The following is a 19440-nucleotide window of genomic DNA, read 5'->3' on the forward strand; positions in this document are numbered from 1 at the left end:
TTTTTGTTTAGCTATTTGGGGCCCAATGCCATAAAAAATATAAAGATACATTATGCTTACTAAGCTCCATGAATTCCACAGCACATATGAAAACCTGAGCAACTGTGGTTGAGTGAAAAACAAATTACAGTCTTGTAATGCAGACTTTTACGAAGTACGTTTGAAAATCTTTTAGTATTTACTTCATTGTTCACAGAAATACAAAGAAAATCAAACAAAACACACAAGGGAAGAATCCATCAACAGATAAATGAGTAAAGAAATTGTGAGAGACACACACACACACACACACACACTGGAATATATTTATCCTTACAAAAAAGAGATTCTGCCATTTGCAACAATATGGATGAACCTAGAGGACACTGCGCTAAGCGAAATAAGCCAGACATAGAAAGTAAAAGACTGAATCATCTCACTTATATGTGAAATCTAAAAACGTCAAGTACATGAAAGCAGAGAATAGTACAGTGGCTACCAGTGGGATAGAGGTGGGGGAAATAGGGACATGTTGGTCAAAGGGTACAAAGTTACAGTTACATAGAATGAATGTGACCTAATGTAATGTAGAGCTCTAATTTACAGCATGATGACTATAATTAATACTGGAAATTGACTAGAGTAGATTTCAGGTGCTCTCATTACCAAAAAGAAAACCCCCCCAAAATGAAAACAAATGAACAAAAATGGTAACTATGTGAGGAGAAAATATAGTATTTAGCTTGGCTATAGTATTCATTTAACTATGTATGTATATTTGTGTGTGTGTGTGTGTGTGTTATGTGTATATATATGAACTCACCATGCTGTACACCTTAAGTATATAATTTTTATTAATAAAATAAAATAAATACAGAAGAGAAATTGTTCAATACAATGTCGAAAGGAATACTTTTCCTAAATAATGTGACCATTTATTCAAAACATTTGGTGTATAATGTTACAATGGAAATAAAGTTTATAGAGAACCTACAATGTTCTAAGGTGAAGTAATATAATACATGCACGATGTGTCTGTTCATAACAGATGCATAATGAATGTATTTTTATCACGAGTTCACCTTTATGCTGCACTCATCCATGGGCTAAGCAAATACTCATACTCTAGTAAGCTTCATAGTAGAATAATCTGATCTCACTTAACAAATTTAATCTAAGGTATACCAGTTAGCCCTCAAATGTGTACTATATAGAGATTCAGTGAAGGTATCTACATATCACCTAAAAGAGGATTTTGGTCAAACAGAGTCTGTATCAAAGGAGGAGATAATTCTATATTGCAACAAATTTAGCAGTTTAACATACTGATTAAGGGGATATCTTCCAGAGGCAGCCTCCCTGAGTCTGAATCTCAGTTCTGCTACTTACTAGTCATGTGTCCATGAGCAAGTTATCAAAATCTTTCTGAGCCTTAGTTTATTTCATCTAAAAAATGAGGCTAAAAATATTATCCACCTGTGGTGGTTAATTTCATATGTCAACTTGACTAGGTTATGGTACCCAGTTGTCTGGTCAAACACCAGTCTAGATATTGCTGAAAGGTATTTTTTCGACATTATTAACATTTAAACTTTATAATGGGGGCGAACGTCATCTGTTCAGTTGAAAGGCGTAAGAGAAAAGACAGATCCCCCAAGAAAGAAGGAATTCTGCCTCCAGACTCCCTTCAGATTCAAGACTACACAAACTCTTTCCTGGGTCTCTAGCCTGCCATCCTGCCCTGTACGTTGTGGAATTGCCAACCCCAATTCCTTAATCAATCTCTCTCTCTCTCTCTCTCTGCAGCAGCATTGTAAAACTCTATACTCCAAAATCTATTTTGACTAACATTAACATAGCCATTTCAGCTTTCTTGTGATTATTGTTATCCAGTTTCTTGTTTTCCACCCTTTTACTTTTAATTCATTTATATCTTTATATTTAAAGTACATTTTATGTAGTTAATGTTAACGTGGGTCTTGCCTTTATAGTCAGTCTAAATTTCTGCTCTTTACTGGGGTGTTTAAAGTATTCCTTTGTTTAGCTCTACATTTACATATGGTATCATTTTTCTTCTATCTGAAGGACTTTCATATTTTTGTAGTACATTAGTCTTTTTATCACCATTTTTATTATTGAAAGATATCTGCACTGGGTATAGAACTCTAAGGTTGACAGGTTTTTTTTTTTCTTTCAGTATATTAAAGATGTTACTCCACTATCTTCTCACTTGCATTGCTTCCAATGTGAAATCTACTGTAATCCTTACCTGTATTCCTCTATATGTAATGTATCTTGTTGTCTGGCAGCTTTTAAGATTTTCTTCACATTGAGCTTCTTGCATTTGTGGGTTTGCATAATTAAAAATTTTTCATTATTTCTTCAAATATTTTTTGTCCCTCCCCGGAACTCCAATTACACACACTTAAAGTAGTCACACAGCTCACTAACACACTCTTAAATAATAATAATAATGTTATTGTTATTATTCCTTCTTCCCCATCTGTGTTTCAGTTTGGGTATTTTCTACTTCTGTGTCTTGAAACTCACTAGTCTTTTCATCTGCAGTGTCCAACTTGTCATTAATTTCAACCAGTGTACTTTTCATCTCAGACGTAGTTTTCATCTATAGACGTTCAATTTGAATATTTAAATCTTTCATGTCTGTATTTAACATCTTTAATCTTTCCTCTAGCGTTTTGAACATTCAGAATGCAGTTATATTAACTGTTCTAATGTCAACTTTGCTAATTCTAAACATCTAAGTCAGCTCTTGGTTAGTTTTAATATAGGGATTTCTCTCCTTATTACAGATTGTAAATACTTTCCTGCTATATGCCTTATAATTTTTTTACTGGATGCCAGACTTTGTGAATGTTGTCTTGTCTGGTGCTAGATTTTTTTTTATGTCAATAACTATTCTTGTACTTTGTCCAGAATGAACTTGGAAACAATTAGATCCTTTCAGGCCTTGCTTTAAACATTTGTCAGGCAGTACCAGAGCAGCATTTAGACTAGGGTTAATGATTTCTCACTACTGAGGCAAGATGTTCCTGAGTGCTTTAATCCAATGCCTCATGAATTATAAGGTCTGGCTAATGGGAACAGGCACTATTGCTGGCCCTATATAAGTGCCAGATACACTTCTCTCTAATCCTTTCAGGTTGTTCTTTTTCCTATGCCTCAGTAATTTCTTCATATGCATGTGCTAATCAGTATTCTGTTGAATACTCAAGAGGGAAACTGCAGATCTCCAGAGTTCTCTGTACATCTCCCTCCTCTATGATACTCTGCTCTGTAAACTCTAGCTACCTTGATCTCACCAGAATCTCACCTTTGTCTTCTCAGCTCAGGCAGTCTCCTGAGGTAGACATGGACGTCCCCCTCCCTGTACCATGGCATGAAGATGCTGTCAAGTCAGTAAGCTAGGGAAACTGTAGGGCTCACCACAGTTGTTTTCTATCTCTCAGGGATATTTCTCCTCCTCATGTACAATGTCTTGATTTAGTTATTTCAGGCAGAAGGGTAAATCTCATCTTTTCTAGTTCATTTAGCCAGAATATGTCCAATGTCGTGAAAACTCTAAAAAGATAATGAAAGAAATGTGCTTGGAAAGAGTACAATGAATGTTTGCTATTATTATTATGATGATCAGAGTTTTAAGCTATTTAGATTATATTTTTAGGCAAACTCCCTCACTGCATGAACTAAGCCTTCATAAATATGAGGAAAATGTGGAGCAATGAAAATGTTAATAGCAATAATAAGTGAATGCTAAGTGCCTTAAATTAATTGTCCATTTAATTTCAGTTCAACACTATAAAGTATGGTAATATTATCTCCATTTTATAGATGAAGAATCTGAGGTTCTGAGAGGTTAAATAAATTGTTCAAGGTTAAGCAGCTACCAGGTGGTAAACAGAGAACACAGCCAAGGTCTGTCAAACCCAAAAGCCCAATCTCTTAACCTTCATACTTCACTGCCAGATCACTTCTAAGCAACTGTGAAAACATTCTTGCTTCATAGACTCAAATACTTTGGAAAAGAATTGACTGAAACTGTATCTTAGTGTTATCATGGGGTTTTCTAACTTAATATCAGAAAGTTATTTCCCTGTGGAATTCCCTATGTTTTAATGGTATGGATTCCAGTGTGACATTCTTGAGCTTGAAGTCCTGACACATGGGGCGAATAACAAACTTAATGGTGATGTTTACTCTTCTCAGCGCAAAGCAGATTTACTGACAAGACTATCAACACATCAATGGATAACATGAGTTCCAGCTTCAGTAGTGCAAAACATAAAGGTAGTGAGAATGATTTAATGAAGTTGTCAGTTAACCGCAACAGAACAAAATTAGGACTAAGGGGCAAGGACCATGTGTGCAATTATTGTGCCAAAAACCTCAATGAATGTTTCTGCAGTTGATATGGTAGCTATTGTAAAATATTCCATTGTTTCCATAAATATGCTATACAAAAAAATTAAACAATACATCCTATTAAATTAACTAAGTAAATTTCAGACAGATTTTGTCACATGAAAATGTAAGATTTCTAAAGCCTATGCTTAATCCTGAAATAATATCAATATTATACTTATTAGTTACTTATTAGTAAAGAAAATTTTAAAGAAAAAGAGGTCCCCAGAATTCTACTGTCCTTTTGACTTAAAAAAAATTAATCCATATACATGGATAAAAAAATTGAGCAATAAAGGTTAAAAATTTTTAAGCATTCCTTTTCTGTTTCTCTCATCCAAAAAACTCTATCCCTTCAGTTCTTCTCCTCAAAGGTAATTACAATTAATTTCTGTTGTGTTTGCTTTCTAAAACAAATATATAGAGAAGTTTACTTCTTAAAATCTGTTAAAATCACTTTGATTATTTTTAAGACATTTTTGAAGAGATTATATCACCACATACATTCTAATTTCTACCACTGATTTAATCTTTATCAATTATTTTCCACAGTAATAGTTCCAAAATATGCAGGCAAAATGTATCAGCTCTGGAAACCAAATACAAATATCTGAGCTTACATTGAAATTTAAACTGCTGGTAGAAGTGAGAAAACTGAGGATGCATATGGTTCAATGGTAATCACTACAGTTGGAGCTGGTGCAGCAGGCTCAGGGAAGCTCTGTGGTAACTGAGTGACTTGCCCAAGTCACTGGAAAAAATCACTGCACTATTTTTAGTTTTCCTGATTATACTTGATAAAACAGTAAGAAGATATTCTATGAAAACCTGGCCTCTTTCATCTTTTTCCTTTATTCATTTTATTGGCTTGTTTCCCTGTGGTTGCTGACAAGTTGCTTTCATTTGGGGTTTGTTCTGGGGTTTTTGTGCGATTCTTGTTTTTTGTGATATTCAATTAATGAAACCTAATCATAATGAGATATGATTACCTATTTGGGAATCACTCTCCCTTTAGACATCTTGACTTATTCTCAAGACTTTGATTAAGTGGATCACTGATCTGAAACTTATGGACCTACCTGAACTAATTCTCTCTTTTGCAAAAGTTACGAAAAAGTGGGACTTTGGGCATGGATTTTATACTTAATTACCATAATTTCATACTTTTCTCCTTTGAGAACCAACAAGAGATTTTATGGAGAGAAAGGAAAAATGGGGGAAAACTGAAGAGTTCTCTTCACCCTTCTTAGGAATAAAATTACAAGAATGTGGATCTAGAGAATTTCTGCTGAATAATCTAAAAAATAAGCCAAGAAATAGGCTAAGAAAAATTCAGCCCTGGTACTATTTGGAGTCTATAATGATTAAGGATATAATTTTAAAATGTCTTTAATTCCCATACTTACTTTTATTTTTCTCTGTATAGTTTCCTGTAGTGATCAGCAGTAGAACATCCAAATAAAAAGTATCCCTGTGCCTGTTTAAAGGGGACTTAAGGATACTACCCAATAGGTAAATAGTTTTCTATCTCAGTTTTCTCACCCAGGTGGTTGCCTGGGTTCAAAGTCTGATCCTGTGACTTAGCACATGTCTTCAGACAAGGCATTTAATTTCTCTAAATTTTGGTTTCCTCAAGTGCAAAATAAAGTCATAATATTTAACTGACAACTGTTGTGAGGATTAAAGGAGAAAAATGCACCTTGAACAGTCAATTATTCATAAAAAGGAGAGAAAGGAATCTAATGTTTCTTTTATGCCAACTATTGCCAAATATTATTTATGTGTCTTATATGCACGATTTTTAATTATCACGCATAATAGCCATGATGTTTTCATCTCAAATATTAGGAAACAGAAGCTCAAAATGAGTAACTGACCCAAGAACAAACATCTAACAATTGATGTAATTAGGATTCAAATTTACATCTAATTTAAAATGTTTTCTTCCCATTATACCAGTGTCTCCCAAGCAGGGCAAACTGGTTGTAAACATGGAAGTAGTTCTTACCAGCAGATGGTATTAATCTTCAAGGGTTATTTGTGAATGTTTTAAAAAGACAAAACATGTAAAGAGTTTAGGCCAGTACTTGACACAAACTCTTCATCATTATTACCACTGTCCCATTTTGCTTCCTAAAACCCTTGTGGAGTGTGGGACTTGTTTTCCAACCTGCTATTGATCAGTCTCTACTGAGCTTTGTTTTTAAAGTCTATCAGTTGATCACTTGACTCATGGGTTAGATAACCAGGAATTCTTGTTCTATATTAATATAAATACCACACACATGTATAACACTATAAGTAAAGTAGAATGCATGATGTAAATTTTAATATTAATTTTTCCCAAATACATAACACCCCAGGCTACCCTGTTACTTCAAATGAGCCAAGCCAAGCCTAAGGGGATATCTTCAAGTGAAGGAGCTATCTTTGTAGATTAATACAGATTAATATAAAAGTATGAGAAAAAAATATAGAGTCTATATTAACCATACTATTCAGTGTATCTGAATTTTTTTCCAGCTTCATCGAGGTAGAATTGACATACAATGTCATGTAGTTTAAGGTGTGGAATGTGATGATATGATACACATAATATATTGTGAAATTATTACCACAATGAGGCTAGTTACCACGTCTGTCACCTGACATAATTTCCATTTGTGTGTATGTGTGTGGGTGGTGAGAACATTTAAGATCTACTGTCCTAGCAACTTTCAAGTATGTAATATAGTATTGTTAATTATAGTCCCTAAGCTGCATAAAATTCATTTTATACCTAGAAGTTTGTACCATTTGACCAACAGCTCCCCATTTCCCCCACCCTCCAGCCTGTGGAAACCACCACTTTACTCTCTGGTTTTATGAGTTTGGCTTTTTTAGATTCTCCATATAAGTAAGATGATACAGTATTTATCTTTCACTGTCTGACTTATTCACTTAGTATAATGTCCTCAACGTCCATCTATGTTGTTGCAAATGGCAGGATTTTCTTCTTTCTCATGGCTGAAGAATTTTCCATTGCATTTATACCACATTTCCTTTATCCATTTATCCACTGATGGATACTTCTGTTGTTTCCGTAGCTTTGCTCTTGGGACTAATGCTTCAGTGAACATAGAGTGCAGATATCTCTTCAAGATCCTGATTTCATCTCTTTCAGATATGTACCCAGAAGTGGGATTGCTGGATTGTATGGTAATTCTATTTTTAAGTTTTTGAAGACCCTCCATGCTGTTTTCCACAGTGGCTATCCCAATTTTCAATGTAACTGAATTTATTACGATGTTTTATGAAAGGTATCTTCTGCTCCTTAAAGGAACTGGAGTGCATCTCAGAGCACCTATCTAATTATTGCTGGTTTCATTTGGTCTCAATCAGTGATTCTCAACTGGGGATAATTTTGCCCCCCAGGGGAATTTGTCAATGCATGGAGAAATTTTTAGTTGCCACAACTTAATGGGGAGGAGAGTGCTACTGGCATCTAGTGGAGAGACGAGGGATGCTACTAAACATCCTACACTGCGCAGGACAGTCCTACAACAAACAATTACCCATCCCAAAACTGTCAATAGTACTGAGGTGGATAAACTCTTGTCTAGATCAACGGTTCTCAACCCTGGCTGCACATTAGAATTTCCTAGGGAGCTTTTAAAACTGTCAATGCTACTTAGATCTCCCCCACACCGGAAGTTCAGACCTAAGTGGTCTGAAGTAGACCTTGGTGTGTGCATGTATGAATGTGTGTATATATATGTGTGTGTGTGTATGAATGTGTTCGCAGGTATGTATATATACATATACATACATATACCAGTTTCACAGGTGATTCTAACGGTCAGAATTGTGAACCACTGGTCTAGATGAGGCTCACTATTTTAAGTAAAGAAATGGAAGAGATAGTTATAAAGAGAGGAAATTCTTACTGGGATTTTGCCAGAAAGATTTCTGCTCTGTCTCCACCCTCTCCAGTTGTGTCAGGAGAATCCCAACTTTTACCAGAGATCTTATTAAAATTCACTTCTTGTTGTGGCATTTTCTAAAACAGTATGTTTACCAATAGGAATAAACTTCATTTAAATTAGCCAGACTCAAAAAGCAAAAGCAGACAACCGGATCTTGGTCCAGACAAAATATTCACTACTAACAGTACCACATATATGGCTTTTACCTGCAATCCTTGCTGTGAACAGCCACATGGCTGTTTGTTTCTGAAATGTCTTTGTTTAATTCTCTTAACTTGGATCTGCAATGTTTCTACCCTTCCTGCAAACTCATCCTGCCCTTGACTCCTCCTTTCGAGGCTCTCTTTGGCGCACTGCTTAATTACCTCCAACTCATCCAGAAACAACCATCTTCCAACTAAATCTTCTCATGTGACCCTAAGTACAGAAGAATGTGTCATTCCCATTAAATATCTGTGGCTCAGAATCCCTCCAGGGCCTCTTCTCTATACTAGAAATAGCTTATTAAATTACTACTGTTATTGTTTAATGGAAACTCAAAATGTGTGGGAAAAAAGATGTTATTTAATTTCTCTAATTTAAGTTTCTCCACCCAGATTGACTTAGAAATCTCATTAGGCTGAGTGAAAGATTTAAAAATATATTATGGAAGATGATTCTGGGCACTTTTGTAACAGGGCTGATGACTGGGAATGTTTTACAATAACTGTACAGATCATTCCCTCCTCCAGATGACAGCTTTACCATAGGCTGCTAGAAGCCCAATTTCTACCAAAGGAGCAAGTTTATTGTAAGTTATCTGACAAAATGTTTTTAACTCCCAGAAATAAAGGAAGCTGCTTTAATGCATATCAACTGTAGATTTTATTTCCTCCTCATGTAACATGCTTCTGCAGAGTAAATGGAAAACTCCTACACTATGTGGAACTTGGACATTTTCTGTTTTTAAAAATGGCAACTGTAAATGGGAGAAGCAACCTAGTTAGAAATTTCCAAGCTCTATTGGTTACCATATGGCAAAGGTAATCTCAGTAACACGTATCGAGGAGACGAGAGCATTAAAAATAATGTGATTTGTATCATGAAAATATTGATCATTGGTGCCAAAGTGTCAAAGACAATCTGAGACGTGTTTGAACAAGAAATAACTTGGAGTAAATAAACACCTACACTCATGAATTACAAGGGAACTATCCTCTTCTTAGCAATTTTATCTCTCAACTCCCTGTATTGGGTAAACACGAAAGGTTGCTTTATAGCAGAGGTCTCTAAAATTTTTCTGTAAAAGGCCAAATAATAAACATTTTAGGCTTTCAGGGCCATGCTGTATCTGTCACAACTCTGCCACTGTAGTGTTAAAGCAGCTATAGGCAACACTTAAGCAAATGGGCTTAAATGTACTCCAGTAAAATTTTATTTATGGATACTGAAATTCGAATTTCATGTAATTTTCACATGTCACAAAGGACTGTTCTTGTTTTTCACTCTTGTAAAAGAGGCAGTGGACTTGATTTGGCCCATGGGCCCTATCTTGCAAAATCGTGCCATACAGTATTAGTATTTCTTTTCTATCATTGAAGTGGGGGGGGCGGTTGTTAAAAATTGTTGGAAAGAATTCATGGGCATTCCATTTCTGTCACTAAGGTAGAATAGAGATGCTGAAAACATTCAGACACTAACATGTGAAAATGCTTGCTAAAATTTGGAAGAGGGTGGAGGCGGGGGAAGAAATGTTTTAAATAATTGAACGGGCCTACAAGAAAGCAAGGGAATCTGGTAAAGTTAGGAGCAGTGTGAACACATATGAAGGAAAAGCAAGCACCAAAGTCACTAGGATACTCTGGAGAAAAACACAGACTTTTGCATGTCCAGAACTTTAAAACACAAAGGAGGCTGGCCATTGCGCTTCTCTAAAGGAAATAAAAATGTTAACAAATTGAAATTTAAAATTAAATGAAGAGGGACCTCCCTGGTGGCACAGTGGTTAAGAATCCGCCGGCCAATGTAGGGGACACGGGTTCGAGCCCTGGTCCGGGAAGATTCCACATACTGCAGAGCAACTAAGTCTGTGGGCCGTAACTACTGAGCCTGCCCTCTAGAGCCCACAAGCCACAACTACTGAAGCCCTCATGCCACAACTACAGAAACCCACACGCCTAGAGTCCATGCTCCGCAAAAGGCGAAGCCACCACAATGAGAAGCCTGGGCACCACAACAAAGAGTAGCCCCTGCTGGAAGCAACTAAAGGAAGCCTGCAGGCAGCAACAAAGACCCAACGCAGCCAAAAATAAATAAATAAATTTTATAAATAAATAAATAAACTTAAGTGAAGAATTATGCAGGAGATTAGAAAACAGGCAAAGAGAGAATTAGTGAAGAGTAAAGCAGATTTTAAGAAATTGCCTAGAATGTTGTACATAGAGAAAAAGAGAAAAAAAGTATTAAAGAGCCATTAAGTGACATGGAAGACAAAGGGATAAATTCTAATAATCATCCAAAGTTCCAAGATGTCTGGATAATGGATATTATTCATATTTTCTATGGATCCAAGAGATAATAGACATTTTTTTCCAGAATTACTGAAAGGTATCATCCATAGATCCAATATAAACATAATAAATCTGAAGATAAATTTTTTAATCCACAAATAGACACAAAATGAAAATTCCTCTAAAAGAGAAACTATAAAGCAACTAGAAATTGAAGATAAATGGGATCAAGTGTCCAAATGGAGAGGTTGCCCTTAGATTGAGGGGTTTGGAAAATTCAATTTTATTTCCAGAGAGGAAAGCCACGCATATGAGTATAAATGTCGGTGGGTGGGTAGATGTGGTAGAGGAAGCTTGAAGAAGTTCTATTCTGAGAACTAATTCTCCATGAGATAGAGAATAAAGTCATCAATTGAGAGTAAGGTGGAGGTTGGTGGGGATATCTGGGGGTTTGAGAAAGTATGGAACAATTGTTAGAAGAGTAAATGAAGTAGGCAAAGATAGAATGATTGTTACAAAGACTAATAATTGTCTTGAGGTTTGTGGTCATGAAATTTAAGTGAGACAATTCAGACTCAGAAGTACAGGAAAGTAATAGGCAGAGAAGCCTGGGTTTTAGCAAAGTGAAAAAAAAAAGGAAGTGAGATAAAAACAAGGAAGAAAAAGTTGCATGGAATGGAATGATTATAATGATTTGGCTAGATGCAGAGAAAAGTGAGAACAAGAAGTGGGTGAAAAACAATTAATATGTGATAGAAAATAAATTTTAGGACCCCATGAAATCACACGAATGGAATCAGAACAGTAGAGTAGGGCGGCCGCGGGAGCGGGCGGGGCATCCCCGGCGGGATGGTTCCGCGGTGCCAGGTGGAAGTGCTGTATTTTGCAAAAAGTGCTGAAATAACAGGAATTCGCTCAGAGACCATTTCTGTGCCACAAGAAATAAAAGCATTGCAGCTCTGGAATGAGATAGAAACCCGCCATCCTGGACTGGCTGATGTCAGAAATCAGGTGATATTAGCTGTTCGTCAAGAGAAGGTGGAGCTTGGAGATCAGCTCCTCCTGCTTCAGTCAGGAGACGAAACTGCCGTTATCACCCCCATTAGTGGAGGGTAGTGCTTTTGAGCCACCCGGAAAAATATAAATGAAGTTGAAGAGAAATCTAAAGACATGATAAAATTCACATCTGAGAAACTTTCAGCAGACGAAGTCTCACCACTTTGTGGTGCAATATCCCTGTTTGTAGGGACTACAAGGAATAACTTCGAAGGGAACAAAGTCATTAGCTTAGAGTATGAAGCATATCTACCAATGGCAGTAAACGAAGTCAGAAAAATTTGTAGTGACATTAGGCAGAAATGGCCAGTCAAACACATAGCAGTGTTCCATCGACTTGGCTTAGTTCCAGCGTCAGAAGCAACCATTATCATTGCTGTGTCTTCAGCCCACAGGGCTGCATCCCTCGAAGCTGTGAGCTATGCCATTGATACCTTAAAAGCCACGGTGCCCGTATGGAAAAAGGAAATGTATGAAGAGTCTTCATCATCTTGGAAAAGAAACAAAGAATGCTTTTGGGCAACCGATGACTAAACCACTGAGGTTTTTAGAGTCCTAAAATTTAAAACTTGGTAAATTCTTATCTTTGATCACGTTTTGATTTTTCTTCCCCAGAAGATAGTTTACCAAACATAGTCTTAATGTATGTTACAGCAGTGAAACAGAAGAGAGGGAAAAAAGCAAAATAAATGAGTGTTTAGGATGAGGGCTTATACGGGAACTAGAGATAGAGGAAAGAAAGGCTTTAGGGAAAAAAATGGAAGAATAATTTGTGTGAGGAAAGATGCCTGTAGTACACATATTATTCTATGACTAAGTTCTAATTGTGACTTGACTCACACTGAGGTGTGGCCCCTCCTCAGTGACCGTCTCCAAGGCTGCCCCCAAGCCCCTGCCCCTATGCCCAGTGATACCATTGTTGTCAGGGATGCATTTTGGCAATGTTGGCAGAACTGGAAGGTATAAAAAGTCCTTATCAGATACTCTTGATAATGATATATTTTTAGAATTTATATATTTAAAAAGTAAGCTAAATAAACACCATTTTAAAAGTTTAAAAGCAATATTTTCCTGTTTTTAAAAATTCAGGGATAGTATCTAAGATGTTTCATAATATGGAGATTTCTAGTATGTCAGAATCAGTAATCTTACCATAATACTTATTTTATTAGTTATTAGTATTGTATCAGTATACAAATTAGCATAAAATTGTTGTAAAACAAGGCATATTAGCAACAAGGGTGCTTTGTGTTATAATGTTAGCTATAAAGTTGTACCCACAACTAATTAAAGAGGAAAATTTTATGATTATTTAGTAAAGCATTTTCAGATAGTTTTCTTTTTAGTTTAAGCAACATTATCATTAATGAAGTCATTAATAAAGTTATGTTTTCTGCAAAATCTTCATAATAAAAAAAAAAAAAGAGAGCAAATAGCTTGGGAGGATAGAGGGCAGTAGTCAGAAAGTAGCCTGGTTGAGCTCTATTCACAATAGCCAGGACATGGAAGCAATCTAAATATCCATCAACAGATGAATGGATAAAGAAGATGTGGCACATATATACAATGGAATACTACTCAGCCATAAAAAGGAATGAAATTGAGTTGTTTGCAGTGAGGTAGGTGGACCTAGAGAGTCTGTCATATAGAGTGAAGTAAGTCAGAAAGAGAAAAACAAATACCGTATGCTAATGCATATACATGGAATCTAGAAAAATGATACTGATGAACCTAGCGGCAGGGCAGGAATAAAGATAAGAGAATGGACTTGAGGAAAACGGGAGGGGTGGGGAGGTTGGGACATAATGAGAAACTAGCCTTGACTTATATACACTACCAAATGTAAAATAGATAGCTAGTGGGAAGCTGCTGCATGGCACAGGGAGATCAGCTTGGTGGTTTGTGACAATCTAGAGGGGTGGCATAGGGAGGGTGGGACAGAGGCTTAAGAGGGAGGGGATATGGGGATATATGTATACATATAGCTGATTCACTTTGTTGTACAGCAGAAACTAACACAACATTGTAAAGCAGTTATACTCCAATAAAGAGGTATTAAAAATAAAATAAAAATAAAACTTCAATGTCAAAAAAAAAAAAAAAAGACAGTAGCCTGTTTTAAACAGTTTATGGAGAGTTTGTAGTGACTGGCAACAACAAAGATCTTTGCAGAGAAAACCGTGGAAGTGATGAGCTGGAGAACAAGCTCACTGAAGGGAGGAAATTCAAGGAACTGAGAAGCCAAGACTGTTGGAAGCCTTTTCTATGTGGATATCGAAATCAATAAGAATTAGGTGGGAAATGTTCAAGGAGTGAGCATGAACCAAGAGTTTAAATTTTCTAAAAATGAAGGGTAATGACCTAGAGGCTATTAGATAACTCCAGCATTAAGAGAGTGGATATGAGAGAGAGCTGACGATAGTTTCAAGGAAGAATGGAGACTGGTCTGGATGCATGAGTGAAGGATGTCCTGTGCGCTGTAAGATGTTTAGCAGCATTCTTGCCTCCTGTCACTTAGTTGCCAGTAGCGCCCCTCTGGCCCCAGTTGTGACAATTAATAATGTCTCTAGACATGATCAAATTTCCGCTGGGCAGAACTGTTCCAATTGGTAACCATTGCTCTGTAGCAAAATTTCACACCAAGTTCTCCATTCCCTTCAATTCCGCTTCTCCTGTTTGCTCATGGCTTTCCCAAATGGCATTCACACCCACCACGCTACTAAATGTGCTTCTATTAAGGTGACTAATAGCCTCCCCATTGCGAATTCAACGTGTAGTGTTTGGTCTCCCTCATATTCCTGCCAGCATTTAGCAAAGTTGATAATTCCCTCCTCCTTGAAGCACTTTCTTCACTTGGATAACAGGACACCCCATTCTCCTGATTTTCATATTCTTTCACCAGCAGCTCCTTCTTGTATTCTTTCTGATCTCTGATCTTGTCGAAGTGGCCTATGATTCAGTCTTTGAGCCTCTTCTCTTTTCTATCCTCACACCTTTGGTGAATTTAGCCAATCTCACAGATTTAAATACCATCTATATATTGATGACTCTGTTTTATGTCTTTTTCCAAGACTTCTTTACTGCACTGAGACTTATATAGTCAGTTACCTAATTGACACATTCATTTCCATATCTAAATGGCATCGGAGATTATATCAAAAATGAATCATCCAATATTTCCCCTAAACTTGTCCCACCCCACAGCCTTTCTTATCTCCATTCAATGGCAACTACTTTCTTCCAGTGGCTGAGGTAAAACATCTTGAGTAACCTTACTCCTCTCTTTCTCTCCCACGCCACCTCCAATCCATCAGAATATCCTGTTGGCTCTACTTTCAAAACATCTAGTAAGTAACCCTTTCCATTTCCTTAGTCTCACTCTAATCCAAAACATGATCTTCTGTCATCTGAATTATTTTAGTAATAATGGGAGGCAATAGCTTCCCAACTAGTCTCCACTCTTCCCATCCAGCCCGCTATGGTCTGTTTTAAGTGCAGCAGCCACAGTAATCCTTTTAAAACAGGTCATGTCACTTCTGTGCTCAAAACCCTCATGTAGCTCCCCATCTCCCTCAGAGGAAAAGCCACGCATGTTACTGTAGCCTGCAGAGACCTAAATGATTTGGGCCCATGTTATTTCTCACAGTGAGTTGTATAATATTGCTCTTCAAATGTCCATCTAGAACCTCAGAATCTGACCTTATTCGGAAATAGCCTTTTCAGATGTAATCGGTTAAGATGAGACCGTACTGTATTAGGGTGGGCCCTACACAATGACTGATATCCTTATAAGAAGAGGAAAAGAAAACAAAGATACAGACATATGAGGGGTTGGGGATGGTGGAGAGAGAATGCTATGAAGGCAGAAACTGGGGCAATGCATCTCCAAACTAAGGAACGCCAAGAACTGCCAGCAACCACCAGAAGCTAGGAGAGAGGCATGAAACAAATTCTCCCTCAGAACTCCCAGAAGGAATCAACCTGCCAACATCTATATCTCAGACTTCTAACCTCCATAACTATGAGAGAATAAATTTATGTTGATTTAACCCACCCTTAAAATAATTTAGTGATGGGGAGTAGCCAAGATGTTGGAATAGGAAGACCCTGAGCTCATGTCCTCCCACAGGCGCACCAAAATTATAACTATTTACAGAAAACTATTAATGAGAAAAATTGGAAGACTAGCAGAAAAGATCTCCTACAACTAAAGATATAAAGAAGGAACCACAATGAGATGGGTGAGAGGGGTGGAGAAGTGGTATAGTCAACACCCAGACCTTGGGTGGGTAGCCCACAAAGGGGAGGGTAATTGCAATTGCAACAGGCTCGCCCCCAGGAGCAAGTGGTTTGAGTCCCATTTTGGGCTCCCCAGCCCCAGGTTGTGCACTGGGATGAGGAGCCCCCAGAATGTTTGGCTATGAAGGCCGGCATGGCTTACTTCTGGGAGGCCCAGAGGGCTGTAGGAAATAAACTCTGCTCTTAAACAGCACACACAAAATCTTACACACTCTGGGGTGCAGGGCAGAAGCAGTCGTTTTAAAGGGGCCTAGTTCAGACCCACCTGCTGATCTTAAAGAGCATCCCAGAGAGGCAGAGGCAGCTCAGGCTGGCCCTGGGGATATAGACACTAATGATAGCCATTCGGGGGAGCTCCTTCTACCACATGGACACTGGTGCTGGCAAGCACCATTCTGCAATCCCCCCTCTAGCCTGTCAGCACAGGGACCCAGTCCTGCCCACCAGCCTATTAGCACCAGTACTGGGACACTTCAGGCCAAGCAGATAGCTGAGCAGAGATATGGCCCAACCCACCAGCAGGCCTGCTGCTTAAGAACTCCTGAACCCACAGATGCCCCAGGCCCCAGCCCCGCACATCAATGTGCTGGCACTAACCCCAAGACATCCAGGAACCTGCAGCCAGAGGCTCTGGGACCTGGCTCCAATGACAGTGGGCTAGTACCAACCACAGGACCAGCCTCATCCACCAGTGGGTTGGCACCAGCCCCAGGACCTTGCCTCACACACCAGTGAGTAGGCATCAGCCCCAGGATCCCCCAGGTGTCAATCCCACACACAGCAGGCAGACACCTGCCTCAGGATGACCACAGCCCCTCAGTCAGCCATCTGGGATTCAGCCCCACCCACCAGCAGGCCAACACCAGCTTTGGGACATGTTGTATGACACAGCCAGACATGTTAGAAACTGCCCCCACCCACCAGAAGGCCAACACCAGCTCCAGGGCCCCCAAGGAACCTGTAGCCAAAGACCCAGAAACCTGGCTCAGTCCACCAGTGAGCCAGCACTAGCCCCAGGACCCCCTGGGGCCCAGCCCCACCCACCAGCAGGGCAACACCAGCTTTGAAACACTGTGGACCACTCAGCCAGCTGCCCCAGGATCCAGCCTCACTAACTAGCAGGCCAACATCAGCTTTGGGACATCCAAGCCCCTGCAGCCAGCCATGTTAAGGGCTTGCCCCAACCACCAGCAGTCTGACATTAAATCTGGGAACCACAGGCCAGTGACCACCCACTCCAGAACATGAGTCTGCCTACCAGTGGTCCAGCACTAGCCCTTGGACCCTTGGGGGCCCACAGCCAGCAGCCTTGTGACCTGGCCCCACTCACCAGCAGCTGGCAGCCTCCACACAAGGTGATCACAAGGCAGGGCCTGGCAACCACCTAATGGGACTGGGGGCCAGCCATGCCTATGAGACAGCCCACAGTAGTCAGCCTGCCACAATAGGACTCACACAGCCCAAATAAAGTGTACCCCTAGAGCATATAGCTCTGGTGACAAGAGGTGAGTGCACTGATGGGATGCATAGACCATCTATAAAAGGTCACTTTTCCAAATTGGAAAACATAAACAACCTATCAAATACATAGACATAAGACTTCCCTGGTGGCGCAATGGTTGTGAGTCCACCTGCCAATGCAGGGGACACAGGTTCGAGCCCTGGTCCGGGAGGATCCCACATGCCTCAGAGCAAATAAGCCTGTGTGCCACAACTACTGAGTCTGTGCTCTAGAGCCCGTGAGCCACAACTACTGAGCCCACGTGCTGCAACTACTGAAGCCCACACACCTAGAGCCCTTGCTCCACAACAAGAGAAGCTACAGTAATGAGAAGCCCACGCACCATGACAAAGAGTAGCCCCTGCTCGCTGCAACCCAACTCAGCCAACAAATTAATTAATTTTAAAAATACATAGACATAAAAACAGCAAATTGGGCAAAATAAGGCAACAGAGGAATATATTCCAAAGGAAGAAACAAGATAATACCCCAGAAGAAGAACTGAGTGAAGTGGAGATAAGCAAGCTACCTGAAAAAGAGTTAAAGGTAATGATCAAAGGGCAGAGGAAAAGGATGGATGAACACAGAATTACTTAACAAAGAGTGAGAAGACATAAAGAAAAAACAGAGCTGAAGAATACAATAGCTAAAATAGGAAATACACTAGAAGGAACAAAAAGTACATTAGATGATACAGAGGAACACATCAGTGAGCTGGAAGACAGAGTAGTGGAAATCACTGAAGCTTTACATAAAAAAAGAAAAAGAATAAAAGGAAATGAGGACAGTATAAAAGACTTCTAGGACAACATCAAGCATACTATCATTCACAATACAGGGGTCCCAGGAGGAGAAGAGAGAGAAACGGACAGAGAACATATTTGAAGACATAATAGCCGAAAACTTGACTAACCTGAAACAGGAAACAGCCATGCAAGATATGGAAGCCATCTAAGTGTCTATCAATAGACGAATGAATAAAGAAGATGTGATAGATAGATAGATAAATAGATAGACAGATAATAGAATATTACTCAGACATAAAAAATACAACATGCTCTTTATGGACCTAGGGGGTATTATGCTAAGTGAAATGAGTCAGAGAAAGACAAAAACTTATGATTTCATTTATATCTGGAATCCAAAAAAAAAACAAAACAAGTGAACAAACATAAAAAAACAGAAGCAGAGTTAACGATAAAGAGAACAAACAAGTGGTTGCCAAAGAAGAGGGGGTTGGGGAGAGGAAATAAATAGATTAGGGAGACTAAGAAGTACAAACTTCCAGCTGCAAAATAAATGAGTCACAAGTATGAAATGTACAGGTGGGGAATATAGTCAATAACTAAGTTATATTTTTGTATGGTAACATATCTCAACTATACTTACCATGGTGATCATTTTGAAATGTATAGAAAAAAATCACTGATTTGCGTAACAGGAACTAACATAGTGTTGTAGATCAATTATACTTCAAAAACAAACTCAAAAAAGGGATGAGATTTGTGGTTACCAGAAACAGGGGGAGTGAGGAGGGGGGACTGGATGAAGGCAGTCAAAAGGTACAAACTTCTAGTTATAAAATAAAGTACTAGAAATGTAATGTACAACATGATAAATTTAGTTAACAATGCTGAATGTTATATTTGAAACTTGTTAAGAGAAAGTCCTAGGAGTTCTCATCATACACAAAAAAACTGTTTTCTACTTCTTTAATTTTGTATCTTTA

At 38.6% G+C, this 19440-nt stretch overlaps 2 protein-coding genes across 2 annotated transcripts; both read left to right on the forward strand.

The window, feature by feature from the left end:
• Positions 1 to 11704: 11704 nt before the first annotated feature.
• Positions 11705 to 11971, forward strand: LOC130846361 (molybdopterin synthase sulfur carrier subunit-like). The gene has a single exon (XM_057724554.1). It carries the CDS (start codon positions 11705 to 11707, stop codon positions 11969 to 11971), a length of 267 nt encoding a protein of 88 aa, XP_057580537.1.
• Positions 11972 to 12025: 54 nt separating this feature from the next.
• LOC130844307 (molybdopterin synthase catalytic subunit-like) lies at positions 12026 to 12445 on the forward strand. Its single transcript, XM_057720614.1, has one exon. It carries the CDS (start codon positions 12026 to 12028, stop codon positions 12443 to 12445), a length of 420 nt encoding a protein of 139 aa, XP_057576597.1.
• Positions 12446 to 19440: the final 6995 nt, after the last annotated feature.

Source organism: Hippopotamus amphibius, chromosome 2 (genome assembly GCF_030028045.1).
Source record: "Hippopotamus amphibius kiboko isolate mHipAmp2 chromosome 2, mHipAmp2.hap2, whole genome shotgun sequence".
In the NCBI taxonomy this organism is placed as follows: domain Eukaryota; kingdom Metazoa; phylum Chordata; class Mammalia; order Artiodactyla; family Hippopotamidae; genus Hippopotamus; species Hippopotamus amphibius.

Coding starts and splice junctions, on each gene's coding strand:
- LOC130846361 (XM_057724554.1), top strand. CDS start 11,705: ATGGTTCCGCGGTGCCAGGTGGAAGTGCTGTATTTTGCAAAAAGTGCT.
- LOC130844307 (XM_057720614.1), top strand. CDS start 12,026: ATGATAAAATTCACATCTGAGAAACTTTCAGCAGACGAAGTCTCACCA.